Here is an 18,298-nt window from a genome sequence, read left to right on the forward strand (position 1 = left end):
GGGTTAGGGGTCAGGGGTCAGAGGTTAGGAGGTTAGAGACAGGCAGTGGACAGGAAGCTGTGGGTGGGTTAGGGGTCAGAGGTTAGGGGGTTTGAGTGAGGCAGTAGACAGGGAGGTGCGGGTGAATGTCACTGACATGTTAAAAACTATGCAAATAAAATTAATACATCACCAGAGACACTTTTGTGTTTAGAAAAAGACATGTTTGTCTCTCAATGCTAAAGCTAATGCTAATTTTGAGACATAAAAGATATTAAAACAGTGTCACAAAATGAATTATCTGAATTATTCTACATGTAACAATAATTGGATAGTCGTTATTTTATTCATTTGAATTTTAATAGGTTGTTTATGTTGTTTTCTGATTTTAATAAAAGTGACTGTTAGATTTGAGAGACAACAAGCTAGCTAGCATGCTATTGTGTACAGAGCCTGTTTTATCTGGATCTTTTTGGGAGTATCCTGATTATGATATTCACATAATATTATGTCAATATGTGTTAAAACATGTATTTAAATTACTTCAGATTCAGTTCAGGTTTAAGCATAGAGACACTATTTAAATGAATGTTAGGTGATATAGTTATTGTAAAGGTAAAACAATTTCATAGTATTATTTGGAAGTTTACATATAAGTTTTTTTCCCCAATTTTGTTTTTTAATCAGCTCTTTTTGCAGCATTGCTTGTCATAAACAGTCAATTTAACTGTATTTGATATGCATTCAACATACTTGTCTGTGTAATCCCTCAGTCGTCCAGGTCTGATCCATAGTAAAAGTCAAAAGTAAAATCTGTCAACTGGACAAAAAGTTGTAGAAGTGAAGACGTTTCGCTGCTCATCCAAGCCGTTTCTTCAGAACTAACCCGAAATGAAGAAGCAGCGTGGATGAGCAGCAAAACGTCTTCACTCCTACAACGTTTTGTCTAGTTTACAGATTTAACTTTGGCTTTTATGATTTAACATACATGTACTGTTAAGCATTTTTATGTAGATCATAATTGTATAAGTTGACCCTAAATGTAAATATATGTAGAATACTGAGCCCTAGTAGCAGTTAAGCAGTGGTGTTGTACTATCCTCATATTGGAATAGCTCTCACAGACACCTCCATCCCGCTGCAGACAGGAGACACCAGGTGGGACACTGCTTTGGACAGAACTCAGGCCTCTTGGCTCTGCTTCAGAAATGTGTCCTCGTCCCACATTACACATAATTTGTCCTGCAGCCGACATTTGTAGACACGCACTGCCCTTGTGAATGTGAAGAAAATTACAGAAATGCATCTGGACCAAAGGAGAGACTTAAAGCTGCAGTGTGTGACATTTCTGGTAAAGGATCGGGCCGCCCGCTTGTCTCCATGGAGATGTTATTGCCTTGCCTGGAACGTAGCGCAGCATGCCATTAAACCTAGCTAGACAAGCAGGTGACGCTATGTTCTGCGGAGAGGCAAGCATGCACAAAGTTAGAATAGACAGTATTTTTAGCAATAGAACCACCTGTAAATGAATGAATGAAAGATCGATGAGTTTGATCCAACACTGTGGAGCATTCCTGGCAAAGCAATAACATCACCATGGAGACAAGCATGTGGCTGATATTTCACTAGAAAAGTTACACAGTGCATCTTTAAGATATTGCCTGGTAATAATAATGTTGATTAAAAAGAAGTAATTTTTATGTGCAGCTAAACAGGTTTTGAGCCTATGTGTTTGAACCCTGCCACAGAAGAGGCCTGTCTCAAAAACTACAAATTAGTCCAATTACTCATATCCACAGTTTCCCCTCCCCAGACACTTCCTCCAGCTGCTCCGGGGGAATTCCGCATCGTTCATTTCCTGCCACATAATCCCCCTGCGTCCTGAATCCGCCTCGGACCCCCACCCAAAAGGAACACCCCCCCGTGGAGACACGCTTTATCCCAGATGGTAAACAGAAATCAAGTAGAAACAGTGACGCTTTAAAGGCACACTGGAACTTTCACTTGTTTGTTTTGATTGAGATGCTCCTGCTTTTCCTGGAATGTTTCTCTGTATGGCGTTAAACTTTTCTACCTCCATGGAGACAAGCAGACAATGTCACCGAGGCTAAGTCTGTATATATAGCAAGGATTTTCACACAAATGGACAAGCTTAATGCCGTACTTTGGAACATTCCTAGCAAAGACAAGAAGGTGGCAAACTGATGTTTCGTAATATACCTTTAATTTTACAAAGAAAACCATTAGTAGACTTTGGGGAGGGGTTTTCATGTGTCTGTGTCAGGGCAAGTTTGCTGTCTCCACGACAACAAACAGGCACTCCACCAAAAAAGTTCCACAGCGCACCTTTAATTAGCTGTGGATTTCTTTTAGAGTTTGAGATAATCTTGCTCTTGGGTCATTGTGTCAGCCTCCTAAAGTAGTCTCAATAATAATCATCCATTTTCGCTACAGTATATCGCACTTCAAACTGTGTTAACGTAATGGGTCTATTCATCTATTCACAGACTAAACCTCTTTTGCGCCCCCTGTTGTTTTGACACTGCTCTAAAATAAAAATACTTCCCCTGCCCACACGCTCCATAGTGTGATAGTGTCATATTCTTCCTGTGGGTCATTCGCTGTCTGTTCTCCGCTCTCTGCATGTCATTCCTCTGTGAGTTATAGAGAGTTATGGAGAGTCTGGGAGCGCGCCAGGACACTGAGTAAAGATGGCCTCTGGATTAGATTTTGCACACACCAGTATGTTTGTAGCTATAAATATGAGGAATACTACTTAAATTATGTTATCGGGGTCATAAACAGCCCGGGATAACAAGGTCTATCAGACATTTACATGTTTGTTTATTGAGTAGACGGTTCCTGCTTTGCGGATGAGGCAGTTTGTTTATTCTGACATGTGGTTTTGTCGATCGAAAAATAGAAATGTGAAAGAGTAATCCTATTTAGTTGTTTAGTAATAATAATCATAATCATAATCATATCATAATAAGTTCCTGTTGAAAAAGGTAGGGAGTAAAAAGTCAAAGTATTTCACACAGTTTTTGAGATCTAATAAAGCTTCAAATATGGTGATGTTTATTTAAAAAAAACAAAATGGCTGAATTTTGTTCAATAGAAACACTAGAATCGTTCTTTTTATTCTAGCTGTTTTTATTTGTATATTTGTTGTTAAGCAGGTCTTAACCTATAATAAAAAAATACTATTACTTTTCAGACCTGTGCAGAAATGTGGTGCAGTAGAAAGTACAGATACTGCTCTCAAATGTAGTGAAGTAAATGTAAAAAGTATCAAGCTTAAAACTGACTTAAGTAAAGTACAGATACCCAGAAATGTCACTTAAGTACTGGTCCTGGTCTAGTGCTGGTCTTAATCCTGGTCCAGTGCTGGTTTAGTCCTCGTCTAGCACTGGTTTACTCCTGGTGCAGTCCTCGTATAGTCCTGCTTTAGTCCTGGTTTAGTCTTGGTGTAGTCCAGGTTTGTTTCTGCCTCTAGTCTCAGTTTAGTCCCAGTTTTGATGTGGTTCGTGTGCACGTGAGACCACATCCTGAATTCCTGTGTGCGGATGAGAAAGTTGTTGTGGCTGTAGGTGAGCTAACAGTGATGTGTGAGTGTGTGTTTGTCAAAATGATGCTCCTTGGAAAGAAACAATTGCACCCGGGCCCCCCTCTAATATCAAGGAATATGAAAAGGATCCAACTCCGGGGCCCGGAGCAACACACCCCTTTGTCCCCCCTTGTCGCCGCCCCTGTCTGTGGTAACTATAGTTTTATACCAAGTTTATTTATTATAAAGCCTTTTACAACTGGACAATGTGCCGTATAGACATCATAAATGAAAGGAGGGTCTGCCACCTGCGTGTTTCCATGGAGATGTTATTGCTGTGGTTAGAACGTTCTGCAGAATGGCATTAAACTTGTACCTCCAAGTTACATACTGTGTCTTTATTATAATTTTTTTTACTGCTTACAATATTGACGTGTTTTATAATTATAATTTACTTATAATTTCTCAGGTCCAGTCTTCCATTCACTCAGAGGTGGAAAAGCCAGACTGTTACATGTTGAGTTACATCACAGGGACTGGCACAAGGTTCTCACACGGAGCTGTAAACGGAAAGTCTCTGTGTCTCCGGTCCTAGACCTGGACCAGACCTGGACCAGACCTGGACTTAGACCGGGTTCTGGACCAGACCTGGACTTAGGTTTAATTATTGTAATAGATCTGACCTGTATGTAACTGTGTAAGTAGGTGTCACCTACTTGTCGCCATGGAGGTACAAGTTTAATGCCATTCTGCAGAACATTCCAAACACAGCAATAACATCTCCATGGAAACAAGCAGATGGCAGACCCTCCTTTGATTTATAATGTCTATACTGCACATTGACTAGCTGTAAAAGGCTTTATAATAAATAAACTTGGTATAAAACTATATTATATAACTATTACCAGAGACAGGGGGAGTTGAAAAGGGGGGACAAAGGGATCTGTTGTTCCGCCCCAGACCTGGACTTAGACCAGGTTCTTGAGCAGACCTGGGCGTGGGCAGGGGCGCAGTGGAAAAGGGCTTCCCCGTTGGTGTTTCTGTGTGGGATTTCGCAAGTGACTCTTTGCTGAGAGATGTGGGCTGTGCAAATAGAGCCTCTTTGACTGAATGCGTGCTCACAGCGCTCGGGATTTCCATGACATCATCACTGTGGTCATAGGTTTTCCAGTGTTGCCTGAAACAGAGCTTTATCCACACAAACTCAATATGAAATTATAATGTGATTTTAACTTTAGCTGATTTAATGGTAAGTATTGGAGTGTAAGTAAGTGTGTATTCTGGATCCCAGGCAAAGCATTCTGAAAGCAAAATTCCCATTAATTTTGTGGTAACTAATGAGAGTGAGATTTGTAATTCAATGTAATAGATAGATCTTGCTCGTAACTGTTATAAACCACAAAGATATAAATGTTTTTTGTTTGTTTTTTATTATTTTTAATTAACCAGCCTCCATCCTGTTTTGGCCTCCATGTGGGTTGGACTGTTAAGCTCTATTGCATCTTAAATGTACTATATGACGCAAAATTGACTCTCTGTGTTACAGTGCTGTTATCTCCTCAAAAACAGACCTTGAATTGTGTTTTGTTTCATTCACACATGTTTGAGTAACCCTTTACTATTTGTCTGTCTAAATCTCCAAATCTCAAAATGTTCTGTTCCACCTTGTGATGTCATGAAGTGGCAGTTTTCAAGTTTACAGCTACATTTTAACTTTCGTTCAGTAAAGATTTAGCCATTCCAGAGCTGAAATCATCCAAATGATTCTAGTGAAGGTGTGTGGAGTTTAAAAACACAGTGGAGCACTTCCTGTATTACAACATGACATCACAAGGTGGAACAGAGTGTTTTCAGTTTGAGAGAAGAACTCTAAGTCTAAATATGCAGGGTTTGTGTGTTAAACGTGTGAATGTAACAAAACACAACTCTAGGTATATTCGGAGCTTAATCAGTACTTAAACCACCATCTCCATCAAAGCAGACTATTCTTCAGAAGATTAGACGGCTTTGCGTGTTGAACCATGGCACATGTTTCACCATACCAACCAAACACCCCAGTATAAACAGTCTTAATATAACCGGGGGCATTCGTCACCACAACTATCAACAACTCTCCCTGTTCGGGTCCTTTTTTTAGCTTGTGTGTACAGTTTGGCCCTATGAAAGCGTGTGGGCTTCATTCACATGTGTTGCTGTCCCATGTTGATATAGTGGGCTAAGGGTCAGTATTCTTCCCCATTGTGGAGGGGTAGTGCAGAGACACAGCTGCTCTGATGGCTCACCGCAGAAGCCTGTCGTCACCCGCTCCAAAAGGAAAGGCATGTATTTGACCCGTGTGCGATTAGCTATAAGTGAAGCGTCCCCATGCGTGTGCCTATTAATGCACAGAGATTTGGTAGCAAAGCAAAACATTGGGGTTTAAGTTTAGAAAAGGAAGAGAGTTACTTCAGCTGCTTCCGCTGCACAGTTTGGTTTTACGTAAGATGTATACTTAACGTTATACCAAAATCAATATGTCAGTGCATTCACTAGTGTATATCATAGACTGTATATATAAATGGACATAGCTAACCTGCTAGCCGCTGTGTTCCAAATAGGAAGTGAGCATGGGTGCACTTCCGGCTTCATGGACTCTGGGTCCAGTTCACTTTACATAAAAAAAACGTCGCCCCTCTCTCTGTAACCGCCACTGTCAGTCTTGTCATTTTCATCTTAGAATGTTCTACAAGATCCTGGTGTTTTGATTTCACTATTGTGTCTGTAAATCAAGATATGAACATTAATAACAGATAATTGAGGCACCTTCTTTCCCCGAGGTCACTCCCTCTAGTGTTAGCTGCAGGTTTGTGGTGCAGCACAAACAGCCTTGCTCTAGATTGGCTCTTTGGTTGCTATGATACTCACGGTCGGAATTCCACCTGGGATTGAACAAAAATGCTAGATAGATATGTTTAATGCCATGCTGCGGAACATTTCTGGCAACAAAATAACCTCCATGGAGATGAGCAGGTGGCGGGCCTCACATATCATACCCGACAAGTTACACTGTTACCCAGGCGACAGTAGCTCAGTTGGTGTTTGGAGTGTTTGTCCAGAGACCCACAGGTTGGCAGTGTGATTCCAGCTCCCTCACATGAATGCTTTTATTGTGTCCCTGGGCAAGACACTTACCCCACCTCGCTCCTAGTGTCTGCATACACATCTACCATTGTCAACTTAAATTTTTGTCAGTACCTCATGAAAAAATAACATGTTTTTTTCTGAAATACTTTACTACTTGTATCATTCTGCAGTACTTTCCTCCACGCTCCATCTGTGTATTTATCCAAGTCTTACAAACAGCCTAATTGCATGTCCTTATTTGTACTTTTCTGCACAAGGGACCAAATAAATGACGTCTTGGGAGCAGTAAAGCGTTCCATTAGCTGGTACGTGGCTACGCTAACACACCCCTTGTTGTTGAATGAAGCTTTGAGCCCACTCCCCCGGCACCTGTCTGTAAAAAGCACATACGGGATTTTTCCATTTCTGTCAGAGCTGGAAAGAAATCTGGAGTAAACTGGATCTACTGTTACTTCAAAATACTTCAAAGTACTCCCAAAATATACTACTTGTTAATGATTGAGCTAGCTTGAGTGATGAATGGTCTTATTATCATCACTGCTGCAACTGTTATAACACTTGTCCCTAGTACTATCACTATTACTACTTCATCCAAATGTAGTGTAACATAAACTACCATGACTACTACAACCACTACTATTCCTAATGCTACCACTACTACTACTGCATAAAATAAACAATAGTTGCAATAGTTAATTCTACCAACAGTCTTACACCTTTGTAGCAGCTGCTAACTAATCCTCCTCCTGCTGGTAGTGAAAGAGGTAATAGGAGCTGTACTTTTTGTTTAGTCCTGACGGAAGACTAGATTAGTCCTGGTTTAGTCCTGGTTTAGTTCTGGTTTAGTTCTGGTTTAGTCCTGGTTCAGTCCTGGTTTAGTCCTGGTTTAGTCCTGGTTTAGTCCTGGTTCAGTCCTGGTTTAGTCCTGGTTCAGTCCTGGTTTAGTCCTGGTTTAGTCCTGGTTTAGTCCTGGTTCAGTCCTGGTTTAGTCCTGGTTTAGTCCTGGTTTAGTTCTGGTTTAGACCGAGTTTAGACCGAGTTTAGATATATCTTATAGTATTTGTTTAGTTATGGAAATCCTGATTAGGACTAAACCATTCCTAAAGTAACACAGATCTACTACCACCACCCCAGTGCATATTTACTGTAGTATTCTGAGTTGCTATGGAGACACACCACCAGTCAAAAGTTTGGACACACCCTCTCATAAATATTTTTTGTTTCTTTATTTTTACTACTTTCTACATTTATATACACACAGAAGACATCAAATATATGAAGCAAGATACATGGAATTACTTTACTACATAATTCCATATATCTTGGTTCATATATTTGATGTCTTCCATGTGTATATAAATGAGAAAGTTGTAAAAATAAAGACTGAATGAGAGGATGTGTCCAAACTTTTGACTGGTGGTGTGTCGCCATAGCAACTCAGGATACTACAGTATATGGCTATTGTTAATTTTATGATGATTATTTATGTTTTGATTTGTTGTATTGTGATTTTAATGTCTTTCCTATTCTGTTAACCACTTTGATTTACTTTAGGTACAAATTGTGCTATACAAATAAACTTGCCTTGCCCTGCCTTGCCTATATTAGCATAAACGTGTAATATTTCCTTGTTATGTGTTGTGTTGTGTTGTGATGAGGGTTCCCAGCAGCCGACTGTCTCTGTTTAGACACTAGAGCATTATTTGTGAATGGAGAGCCTGAGGCAGCTCCTTGTGTGTATCTGGATAAATACTGCATATGTCCGTTGGGTAAATAGCTGTATTTTTACACATGAATACCTTAAGTGTAAGTGTAGCAAACCCCCAGGCTGAGTTTGTGGTGTAGTTTATGTCAGGTCACTTTAAATCGCTGCATGTATTCCTGTACCACACGGGGGCACTGTAACAAATATTTAAAAGCAGTCTTTGAATGAATTAATGAATGAATCCTTATTTCTAGCCAGTGGTGGAAGGAAACGAAGTACAAGTAGTAAAGTACTGCGCTTAAGTAAAATTTTAAGGTATTTGTACTTTACTTGAGTACATTTTACAGCAGATACTTTTTATTTTTACTTCACTACTGTACTTTATACTTCACTACATTTTTGAACTGGACTGAAAAGTAAAAAGCACTTTTCATATGATTTAAGGGGTTATTTTTACCATGTTTGTGCTAACATCCTGACTAAAGGTTTTGACTTCAAGCTTTGGCTTTGAGCAACAAAAATAAACATAAAAAATAAATAAGAAAACTTAAGAAATAGACTTTGTTTTTTACAACAGTTGACTAAAACATGTATCACCAATATCACTACATTTAACACTTTAATTTTTACTTGAACAGCACTTGTCTGACATACTTTTACTTTTTACTCTTGAAATACATTTTTAAACTTCTGCTTAAATACTTTTACTTAAGTAGTTTTTTTTCATGTGATACTTTCACTTGAGTAACTTTGTACCTCTGTATCGATACTTTTAAGTAACACACACTGAATACTTCATCCACCGCTGTTTGTAGCACATATGATTTTGGTAATTCTCTTGTATCGTTTCACCTGTTCAAACATATGTATCTTGTTTTTATTGCATAATGGCAATAAGTTCTAATAGTTAAAGTGCACTGTGGAACTTTTCTAGCAGAGGGTGCATCACTTGCTTTTCTCTCTTTGCTTGGAATATTTACAGTACCACATTAACTGTATGGATCTCCAAGACTTGTGTAACTGAATAAATGCAAAATATTTAAATGTTTAATGCCATACTGTGGAGCATTCCAGGCAAAGCTTTAACATTGTCATAGAGACAAGCAGCAGAAGTGAAATAGTGTACCTTTAACTGATAAGCTGGGTATATTTAAATTTAGACTGGGTAAAACGTGACTGTGTGGTCCCTGTGTTTAGACCTGTGTCTGTGTCGTCTCCTTGTTTCTCACAGCTGCAGTGTGAGGCCCTGAGTGCAGCTTCTGTTGTCAGATCATCAGCTGCTCATCCAGATATACACACCCCCTCCCCTCTCACTCTCTCTCACTCACTCTCTCTCTCTCTCTCTCTCTCTCTCTCTCTCTGTCTCCCTTTCTCTCACCCTCTCCCCTTTCTCTTTCCCTCTCTCTTTCCCTCCTCTCCCTGTCTCTCCCAATTCTCTCTTCTATTTTTTTCTCTATTCTTATTTTTACTTTTCCCTTCTTCTTTCCCCTTTTCTCCTCCTCTCTCTCCTTCCTCCTCTCTCCTCTTTTCCCCTCCTCTCTCTCCTTCCTCCGCTTTCCCCTTTTCCCCCTTCTCTCTCTCCTTCCTCCTCTTTCCCCTTTTCCCCTCCTCTCTCTCCTCTCTCCCCTTTTCCCCTCCTCTCTCCTTCTTCCTCTCTCCCTACTTTCTTTCTCTACCCATCTTTCTCCTTCTCTCTCTCTCTCTCTCCCTCCTCCCCTTTCCTCTGTCCACAGGTTGGGTGGTTGCCGTAGTGACCAGGATTGTGTTTACATGTTGTCAAGTGGGACTGTCCCGAGATGGGATGAGATGGGGGGTAGAGGTATAAAGCTGCTGCGGGCCTAAAATATCTCCGGTCCACACCCAAAGCTCCCGAAAAGGAATTCATATCTGTTTTAACTTTTACTATGGGATCGGATGGCGAAATATTACAAGCAGATGAATGTGTGTCTAAATTACACTCATGTGACGTCATAACATTCTGCAGCCCAAAGTTTAAAGGTCCCGTATTACACAAAATGAACTCTTGTGTGAACTTTGAGCCAAGTTATGATGTTGTTACCTCCAGGTCTGTTTGTGATGAGGAAACAACATTATAACATAGATCAGAAAACAGCGTAACATGGGCCCTTCAAAACTGAACTGGATTATAGGTTTTTAGGGTCAGATTTGACTGTAAACTTTGAACGTTTTGTCTAGTTTAATGTGCGGCTAAACAGATAAACTCCGCCCACAAACACATTTCAAACAAAGCTGCTAAACTGAGCTGTACCTGGAGGACTAAAGAAGAGAGTGAGAGAGGAGTAGGGGCGGAGTCTGGCGGTGTAAGGAACAGTGTGATTGGTCGAACAGGTATCCACACTTCAAACTCCGCCGCTGCATCCAGGTGTTTGTGATCAGAAACACCTGGCTTTAATTGGGGCAGTCCTGCGTGATGTCACATGGTACTTGAAATTTGAAGTGGCCACTGGAGGCAGCACACACTCAGATTTGGGCTGTTTTTGAACACCAAGTTGTAAATTTACCTAGTTTACATTACATTAATTGCCAAAAAAGGGACTTGGAACAGTAGACGGTGCTATTAAAATACTATATTCAGTTTTTACTAGGAAAAAGAAGTTGATTTGGAGTGAAGTTCTAGTTTGAACAGCTATTTACTTGTACTAGTATAATAGCATAATATTGGTAGTTCTCTCAGATGAGGAGCATAAAGTAAAATAAATGTATAAAGAAGTGGACTAAGTGAGTGTGACGTCACCCATAGCGTTCGGCTCTAGTCAAAAGAAGCTCATCAAGATTAGCTGTTATAGGGGTGAATTTGGAGCCAGGTTCCATATTTGGAACGCCGGAAGCGCGCCTGTGAGCACTTTGTCTCTGGAACATGGCAGCTAGCGGGTTAGCAATGTCCATTTATATACACGGTGTTGGGGGGAAAGAGACAGTTTTACTCATTGATCACATTGTACTTTGCCATGAAATACCCAAACAGTAAATTCACAAACGCTGAATCCGATCATGTCTATTAGTGACTAGACCCGAGAACTCACTGTATTACAAAAACTGCATTTTAACAATACTCATTTGAGCTGTCCCCATCTGTATTACAACATATAGGTCTATAGAATGTTGTGATGTCATCTGAAACACAGCAATACCAGTAAAGTGTAAATTTTAAGATATTATTTAAAAACATTTCCGCTCTCATAGTTAGTGAATTGCAATGACACTTCACCTGACAACATCAATTTCCAGAACATAAACAAAACCTATTCAAAATGTAAAAGTACATCAGCAGTAGTATTCAAAGTAGTAGTAGTAGTAGTAGCAGTGAATCCCTATATGTATGTTTACTCGAATATTACAGCCAACTTAAGCCAGTCATTTATTCCATTTTTATAGACTTCCTCTTTATCTGAGTGTGTTTCAAATAAAGGTTTAACCACAGACGGGAAACTTCTGGCTCTACAGGGGTGCAAAAGGGTGCATTGCAACATCGCTTATAATGTTTACACCCTCATTTTAGACATGCAAAATAATGCCACATAATGGAAGTATTTTATGTTGGCACCTCTTTTGAAACTCGCCTGCATCAGTTTCGCCTGCATCCTGGCCTGATCTCAGACCTTACACCTGACGCACTTTCAGTTTCATTTAAGGCTCTGTTTCTTCTAAGCCGTATTCTTTCAGTCCATGTGAAAGCAGCAGGTGTGAATGACTGTCACTGACTTTTTATTTACTCTAAAGTGACTAAAAATAGACTTCTGAACAGCTGAAACACACCAACACTGCCTTACGCTTTTCCCCACTAGATGGCAGTCCACGCTCACTGCTGTAACACTCATTGACCCATTACTGTTTTTAAATGGCCCGTAGCAATTTATTCCCCAAAACCAATTAATCTTTTTGCATGACCTTTGCAATAAAATGGAACTAATTAAGCAGGCATCGTTATCGTTATTAATTAGTTCTGCAAATGTCAAATAGGCAACGGTTTGTAATGGAAAAGATACGAATTCATTTAACTGTTTATATTCAGTGATTTTAATGTATTCCACTTTACAGGCAAAACTTAATATAGTCGTAATGTAAAAATTACTACATTAAAGTTAATAATAATGATGATGATGATTATGATGATGATGATAATGACAATAATAATAAGCCACATATAATACAAGGTCCATCCATCCATCCATCCATTTTCTTCCGCTTATCCGGGGCCGGGTCGCGGGGGCAGCAGTCTAAGCAGGGACTCCCAGATTTCCCTCACCGGACACGTCCTCCAGCTCCTCTGGTGGGACCCCAAGGCGTTCCCAGGCCAGCCGAGAGACATAGTCCCTCCAGCGTGTCCTGGGTCTTCCCCGGGGCCTCCTCCCGGTGGGACATGCCCAGAACACCTCCTCCCATGTGACTGAGCTCCTCACCCTATCTCTAAGGGTGCGCAATACAAGGTTGGCAGTTCAAATCCCGCTCTCGACATTTTACATTTCTTATTTCTTCAGGGAGAACTTAATCAGAGCACTCAGTCTCTTCAGTCTTTTCATGGGCGTCCTGTTCAAACACAGAACAATACAAACAAAAATCAAACAAAACCCCAAAATACAATACATCCATTGTGGTGCTGAAGTATTTTTGCTCGTCCTTGAAATATATTCAATTTTTGTGAAGCAAAATAGTCAAAAGCCCTTTTTCCCGTCACATAGACATTATTGTACAGCTGTCAGATCCACTGACTCATAGGTTGGTGGTGCAGTTCCATAAATACAGATAAATGCTGTCATGGTCTGTCCTTGGGCAAGACATTAAATCAACCTCACCCCCAGTGTCTGAGTACACTGGTGTATGAATGTGTGTGTGAATGGGTGAGTGGTTCCTTGATGTAAAGCGCTTTGAGTGACTTGAAGGTAGAAAAGAGCTATATAAAAATGTGACCATGTAGTAATAGAGGTAGAAGTACATCATCAGTGTTTCCCTTTAATAGAGGAGACTATGGTGACTCCCCCGTAGTTTATTTTTATCCCCAGAGTCTGAAAACAAGGATATATTTAATCTGTAATCAGTGCTGTGTTATAAGTAGGGTTTATGTATTAAATAAACTATTCAAACAATTGTATTTGCAGTATTATTGGCAATAGATATGGTAATAATTAAAAAAAAAATAGTATCACTTTGTTGCCAGGTAAAGCTTACACTCAGTTAAATACATGTTTTTTGACATAGTTGTCTTATTTTTGTTTTGAAGGACCCGATGAAGACCCCCAAACCCACCAAAGCCAAGACCGGAGAGGCAGTGGAGGGACTGGAGCAGATCCCAGAGGAAGCAGGAGAGGAGGGGGTCCAGGCCCATGTCAACTCAGACGAGGAAGAGGAGGTGTGGACTGTACAGATTTAGACCTGGTTTAGACCTATATAAGACTAGAGTTGCCTTGAGTTACCTGGTTAGAACTGGTAAAACTGGTTTGCTCACATTTTGTTTAGACCTGAGTTGATTTGGCCTGGTTTATACCTGATTAGAAACTGGTTTAGACCTGTTTTAGACTTGGTTTGGACTTTAGGTTAAAGTAGGATTAAACATATAAAGTCCACCCACAAACATATTTCAAGTAGAGCTGCTAAACTGGGCAGTTACTATGGGACTAAAGAGAAGAGTGAGAGAGGAGGAGGGGCGGAGTCTGGAGGTATAAAAACAGTGTGATTGGTCTATTCACAAATGAAGCATCGTTCCTGCATCCAGGTGTTTGTAATCAGAAACACGTGGTTTTAATCAAGACCTGTGTGATGTCATGTAGTACTTGAAGTTGGCCACTGAAGGCAGCACACACTTATACGTTTTTTGACCACAAAGTTGCAAATTTATCTAGTTTGCACCTAAAAAATGACTTGGAACTGTAGATAATGCTCTTAAAACTTAATTTACACAGTAGTAGAGAAAAATAAGTGGATTTAGTGTTTATTTACACTTTAAGAACTGACTTGGCCTGGTTTATACTTGATTAGAAGTTAGTTTCTGTGTAAAACCTTTTTCAGAATGAGTCAAAAACTGGTTTAGAGCTGAGTAAGATCTGGTTTAAGGTGTCTGTCTTAAGGTGTCTGGCTTAAGCTGGCTTTAGCCCTGGGTTAGTCCTTGTTTTCTTCTATTTAGACTGGAGGAGTCCTGATGTGGACTTTGTTTGGCCCTGTTCTAGTCCTTGCTTAGTCCTAGTATAGTCCAGGTTTAGTCTCTGATTTTTTTCCTGGTTTAGTACCAATTTAGAAATAGTGAAAGTACCATAGACTATAAATGGACATAGCTAGCATGCTAGCCGCCGCTTTTTAAATAGGAAGTGAGCATGGGTGCGTTTCTGGCTCCATCGACTCTGGCTCCAATTGACTCTAGATTGAAAATTGTCACCCCTCTCTTTGTAACAGCTGCTGTCAGGCTCGTCATTTTGATCTTATTAACCAGCTTTACATGAACCTGGGTTTTTTATTTTGCTATTGTGCCTGTAATTCACGATAGGAACATTAATAACAGACAAATCAGGAGCCTTCTTTCCCCAAGGTTGCTCCTGCCAGCATTTGCAACAAGTTTGATTGACAGTGTTGCTAAGCGCCTGCTCCCTGCTAAACCATCGGTGTGGGCAGGAGGGGGCGCTACCTTCAACAGCCTTGCACCAGATAGACTCTTTGGTTGCTATGATATTTGCGATCGGAATTCCAAATGTTGAACTTGGCACTAAATTGGCCTCTGTAACTGCTAGCCTCGATGAGCTTCATTTGACTGGACCCATGGGTGACGTCACACTCACTTATTTATACAGTCTATGGTATAAATGCACCATTAGTTACAGCCTGGTTTAGATCTAAATTAGTGTTTCCTGAAAGTTGAATAATTAATTGATTTGCTGCCATTTTATCTTCACTTTAGTCCTGGTTTTGACCTTTTGTATTCCGTTTAGCCCCGATAGTGATGACTTGTTAATAAGCAACATACACTTTTGTTCTGGATGAATAAAATACCTCCCTCTCTCTAGGGTGAAAAACTGATCGAAGAATCCCGCACCAAGAAGCTGCAGCGCTCCACCAAACAACAAGTGGAAAACTTCAAGGGCCAACTGGAGAAGACCAAAATCAAGACAAAGGAAAACCTGGAAAAGACACGACAAAAAACCCGCGACAATTTGGAAAAAACAAAACAAACTTTGGAGAAAAAAATCAACAAAATCGGGACACGCATGACCCCCAACATGGAGCGCCGGGCCAAAATGAAGAGCTCCAAAGACAAGCTGAAGAAGTCCCTCACCCCAGACCATCCCATCAAGGCTCGGTCCAAAACCTCAGTGTACCGCGTGCCCCCCTTCACCTTCCACGTCAAGAAGATCCGAGAGGGCCAGGTGGAGGAGGAGGAAGAGGTGGAGGAGAAGCAGACAGAGATGGTAGAGGTTCTGGAGAAAGATTTCCCGTCTGCAGCAGAGGAGAACGGCTTTGGGCCTGAGGCGGGGGCGGAGGAGGAGCTGGTGCACCTGGACACTCCTGAGCTGGTGGAGGCGCTGTTGGAGGTGACGGAGGTGGTCACCGTGGAGCCGGGACACCACAAGAATAAGTGAACTTCACATGAGAAAGAAGCTTGAGTCACATGGACATGTTTCTAAGACATTCTAGATGTGGTCACGATCTTTGAATGACGACTTTTTCATTTGTATTTGTAAACTTTAACTTTGCTTCTGAGTTGAATGTTAGGCACTGCTGAGCGCTTGGCTGAGGTGTTTTGGTTTGGCTGTTAGAAGCAAAGAGGTAATAACCTGCTTGAGATATATGAGCGATTTATAGGTGTCCCAAAGCTTTTTGACTAAATAGGTAGATCGTAGTGAGTGAGCACGAGGTGCATATACTTTTGATGATTCATTGTTGAACCAACAGGGTTTTTTAGACATTTTTAAAGCATCTTATTTTGAATAAGACATTTATGTGGAAAGTCAAGACCCAGAGCTCCGTGGACCTGGGCCGACACAGGGCCGACACCGGGCCGACACCGGGCCGACTCAGAGTGATGAAGAGTGAGAGGGAGTGAAACACATGGACAAAGATGTTTTTGTCAAAAAGACTTTATACATGTGGGAATGATTGACATCTTTTTCATGTACTGTATTTGTATACTACAGCTTTGCTTCACAGTTGAATGCTTCATCTGCAGCGCTAAATGCTTGGCTGAAGTGCACAGGTTTGACTAATGCTAAAGGTGACATGTTAATGAGATGTTAATGAACGATCTACTTTATGTTCTTCATAGAGATGTCCCGAAACCACATTTGAACTGTGACTAGCACTTAATACTAGTCCACTTGGTACAGTACACTACAGAACCAGTATGACTTTTAAAATCAGTGATCTTATTTTGAAGGACACATTTACGTGGACAGTCTTGAGGGGGAGGAGGTCCAGGACTGAGGTGGTCAGGGTGGAGCTGCTCCATCACAAGATGTGAGTGTTACATGTGATGGAGAACAGAGAGATGCTGGTGTGATAGTTTGGCACTAACAATCAATAAATACATAAATAAATCATAATTTACTCTTGAGGTGTTATGTTTAATAATCAAGAAAGCTGGTTCTCATTAAGTACGTCCCAGGATATGTTATAAAAAATATTAGTACAAGTATTTAATATTTATCTTGCTAGCACAACAGCACTTAAATGTGGTCCATTATAGGCAAAGATGGGTGTAGATAAGCCAGAAATTGTAGTAAGAGTATCATTAACACAAAATAATATTACTCAAGCAGTGAACAAAGTCGTGGTCCAAAAAATTACTCAAATAAGTATTTGGGGAAAGTACTACCACTCAAGTAAGAGTACGAGTCTGGACAACTTTTATTTTGTAGTTATTTAAATGGCAAGGACTAAATATAAAAATGTAAAATCTGATATTTATAGACCACAAAAATGAAAAACAAAACAAAAACATATCTGAATTTTAGAAGGAGCGGTACAAGAAACACAAATGTTTAAATTAAGTAGACTCACAGTGGGAAGGGTAACTATAACGTTTACTCAAGGACTTTCATATTTGTACAAAAAGTATTTACAAGTTCACTTTAGTCACATGGGGAAAAGTTTGAGTTGAGTCTTTGTTTGTAGGGCTTTAGTATGATTGTCGCTGTTTCTTGGCGAACATCTTTGGACAGATGGAAGTCACCAAAGTATGACATAAAGGGATGGTATATCACTTATCGGCAATTTTGTACAACTGCACTGTAAATATATCACTCAAGTAAAGGTGATATATCTGAAATCATCTCTGCTACTATATTTGATCAGGCACCTTAATCTGAAGAAAACATTTATGCTTTAGAGTTATTGCTTAAAATTGGCTTGAGTGTTATGTTTTTTTTGGTTTGATAACTGCTGTCTGTGAAATAATAACATTACATAACTACATATATACAGAGATAATGACTATTTCAGACTAATATTTCAACATAATCTGATGGTATTACTGAATAGTCTTGGTAGAGTGAAATGCTCACAGTTTATTCTAAAGAAAGATGGAAAAATGACATTGAATACATATATTGGTACATATATTTTTCTACTCTGTTTTAAAGTGTACCAGTGGGTGTGTTTGCTTTATATTTTTAGATTATAGATAACATCTTTTCACACATTTTGTTCGCGGCTCACTTAGCAGCAGAATGGTTAAACAAAGGCTAGGACCTCTGTGGGTGGAGTGCGCACGTCTCCCTTGTGTTGGAAACTAAGAATTTGTTTGAATGACTGTCATTTGTAAGTGTCAGAAAGTCATTTTCAAGCTTATGTCCGTGCCCAAATTAAAATCAATGAAACAACTTTGTCTATTTGGTTATTCTCTTAGTTAACGTTAAAGGCATGATGTACTTTTCTGATGTATGGTGAACTCATAGACTGTATATATAAATGGACATAGCTAACCTGCTAGCTGCCACGTTCCA

The 18,298-nt window shown here is 40.0% G+C and overlaps 1 protein-coding gene across 1 annotated transcript in view; it reads left to right on the forward strand.

Moving 5' to 3' along the window:
• The window catches only part of cavin1a (caveolae associated protein 1a), a 34,543-nt gene extending 16,368 nt beyond the window's left edge, over positions 1 to 18,175 (forward strand). Inside the window, exons 3-4 of the mRNA XM_033971078.2 lie at positions 13,594 to 13,722; positions 15,365 to 18,175. Coding sequence (XP_033826969.1) covers positions 13,594 to 13,722; positions 15,365 to 15,937 — 702 coding nt within the window. The 3' untranslated portion in view covers positions 15,938 to 18,175. The remainder of the gene's footprint in view (positions 1 to 13,593; positions 13,723 to 15,364) is intronic.
• The last annotated feature ends 123 nt before the right edge of the window (positions 18,176 to 18,298 follow it).

The sequence above is a fragment of the Periophthalmus magnuspinnatus genome, chromosome 8, assembly GCF_009829125.3.
Source record: "Periophthalmus magnuspinnatus isolate fPerMag1 chromosome 8, fPerMag1.2.pri, whole genome shotgun sequence".
NCBI lineage: Eukaryota > Metazoa > Chordata > Actinopteri > Gobiiformes > Gobiidae > Periophthalmus > Periophthalmus magnuspinnatus.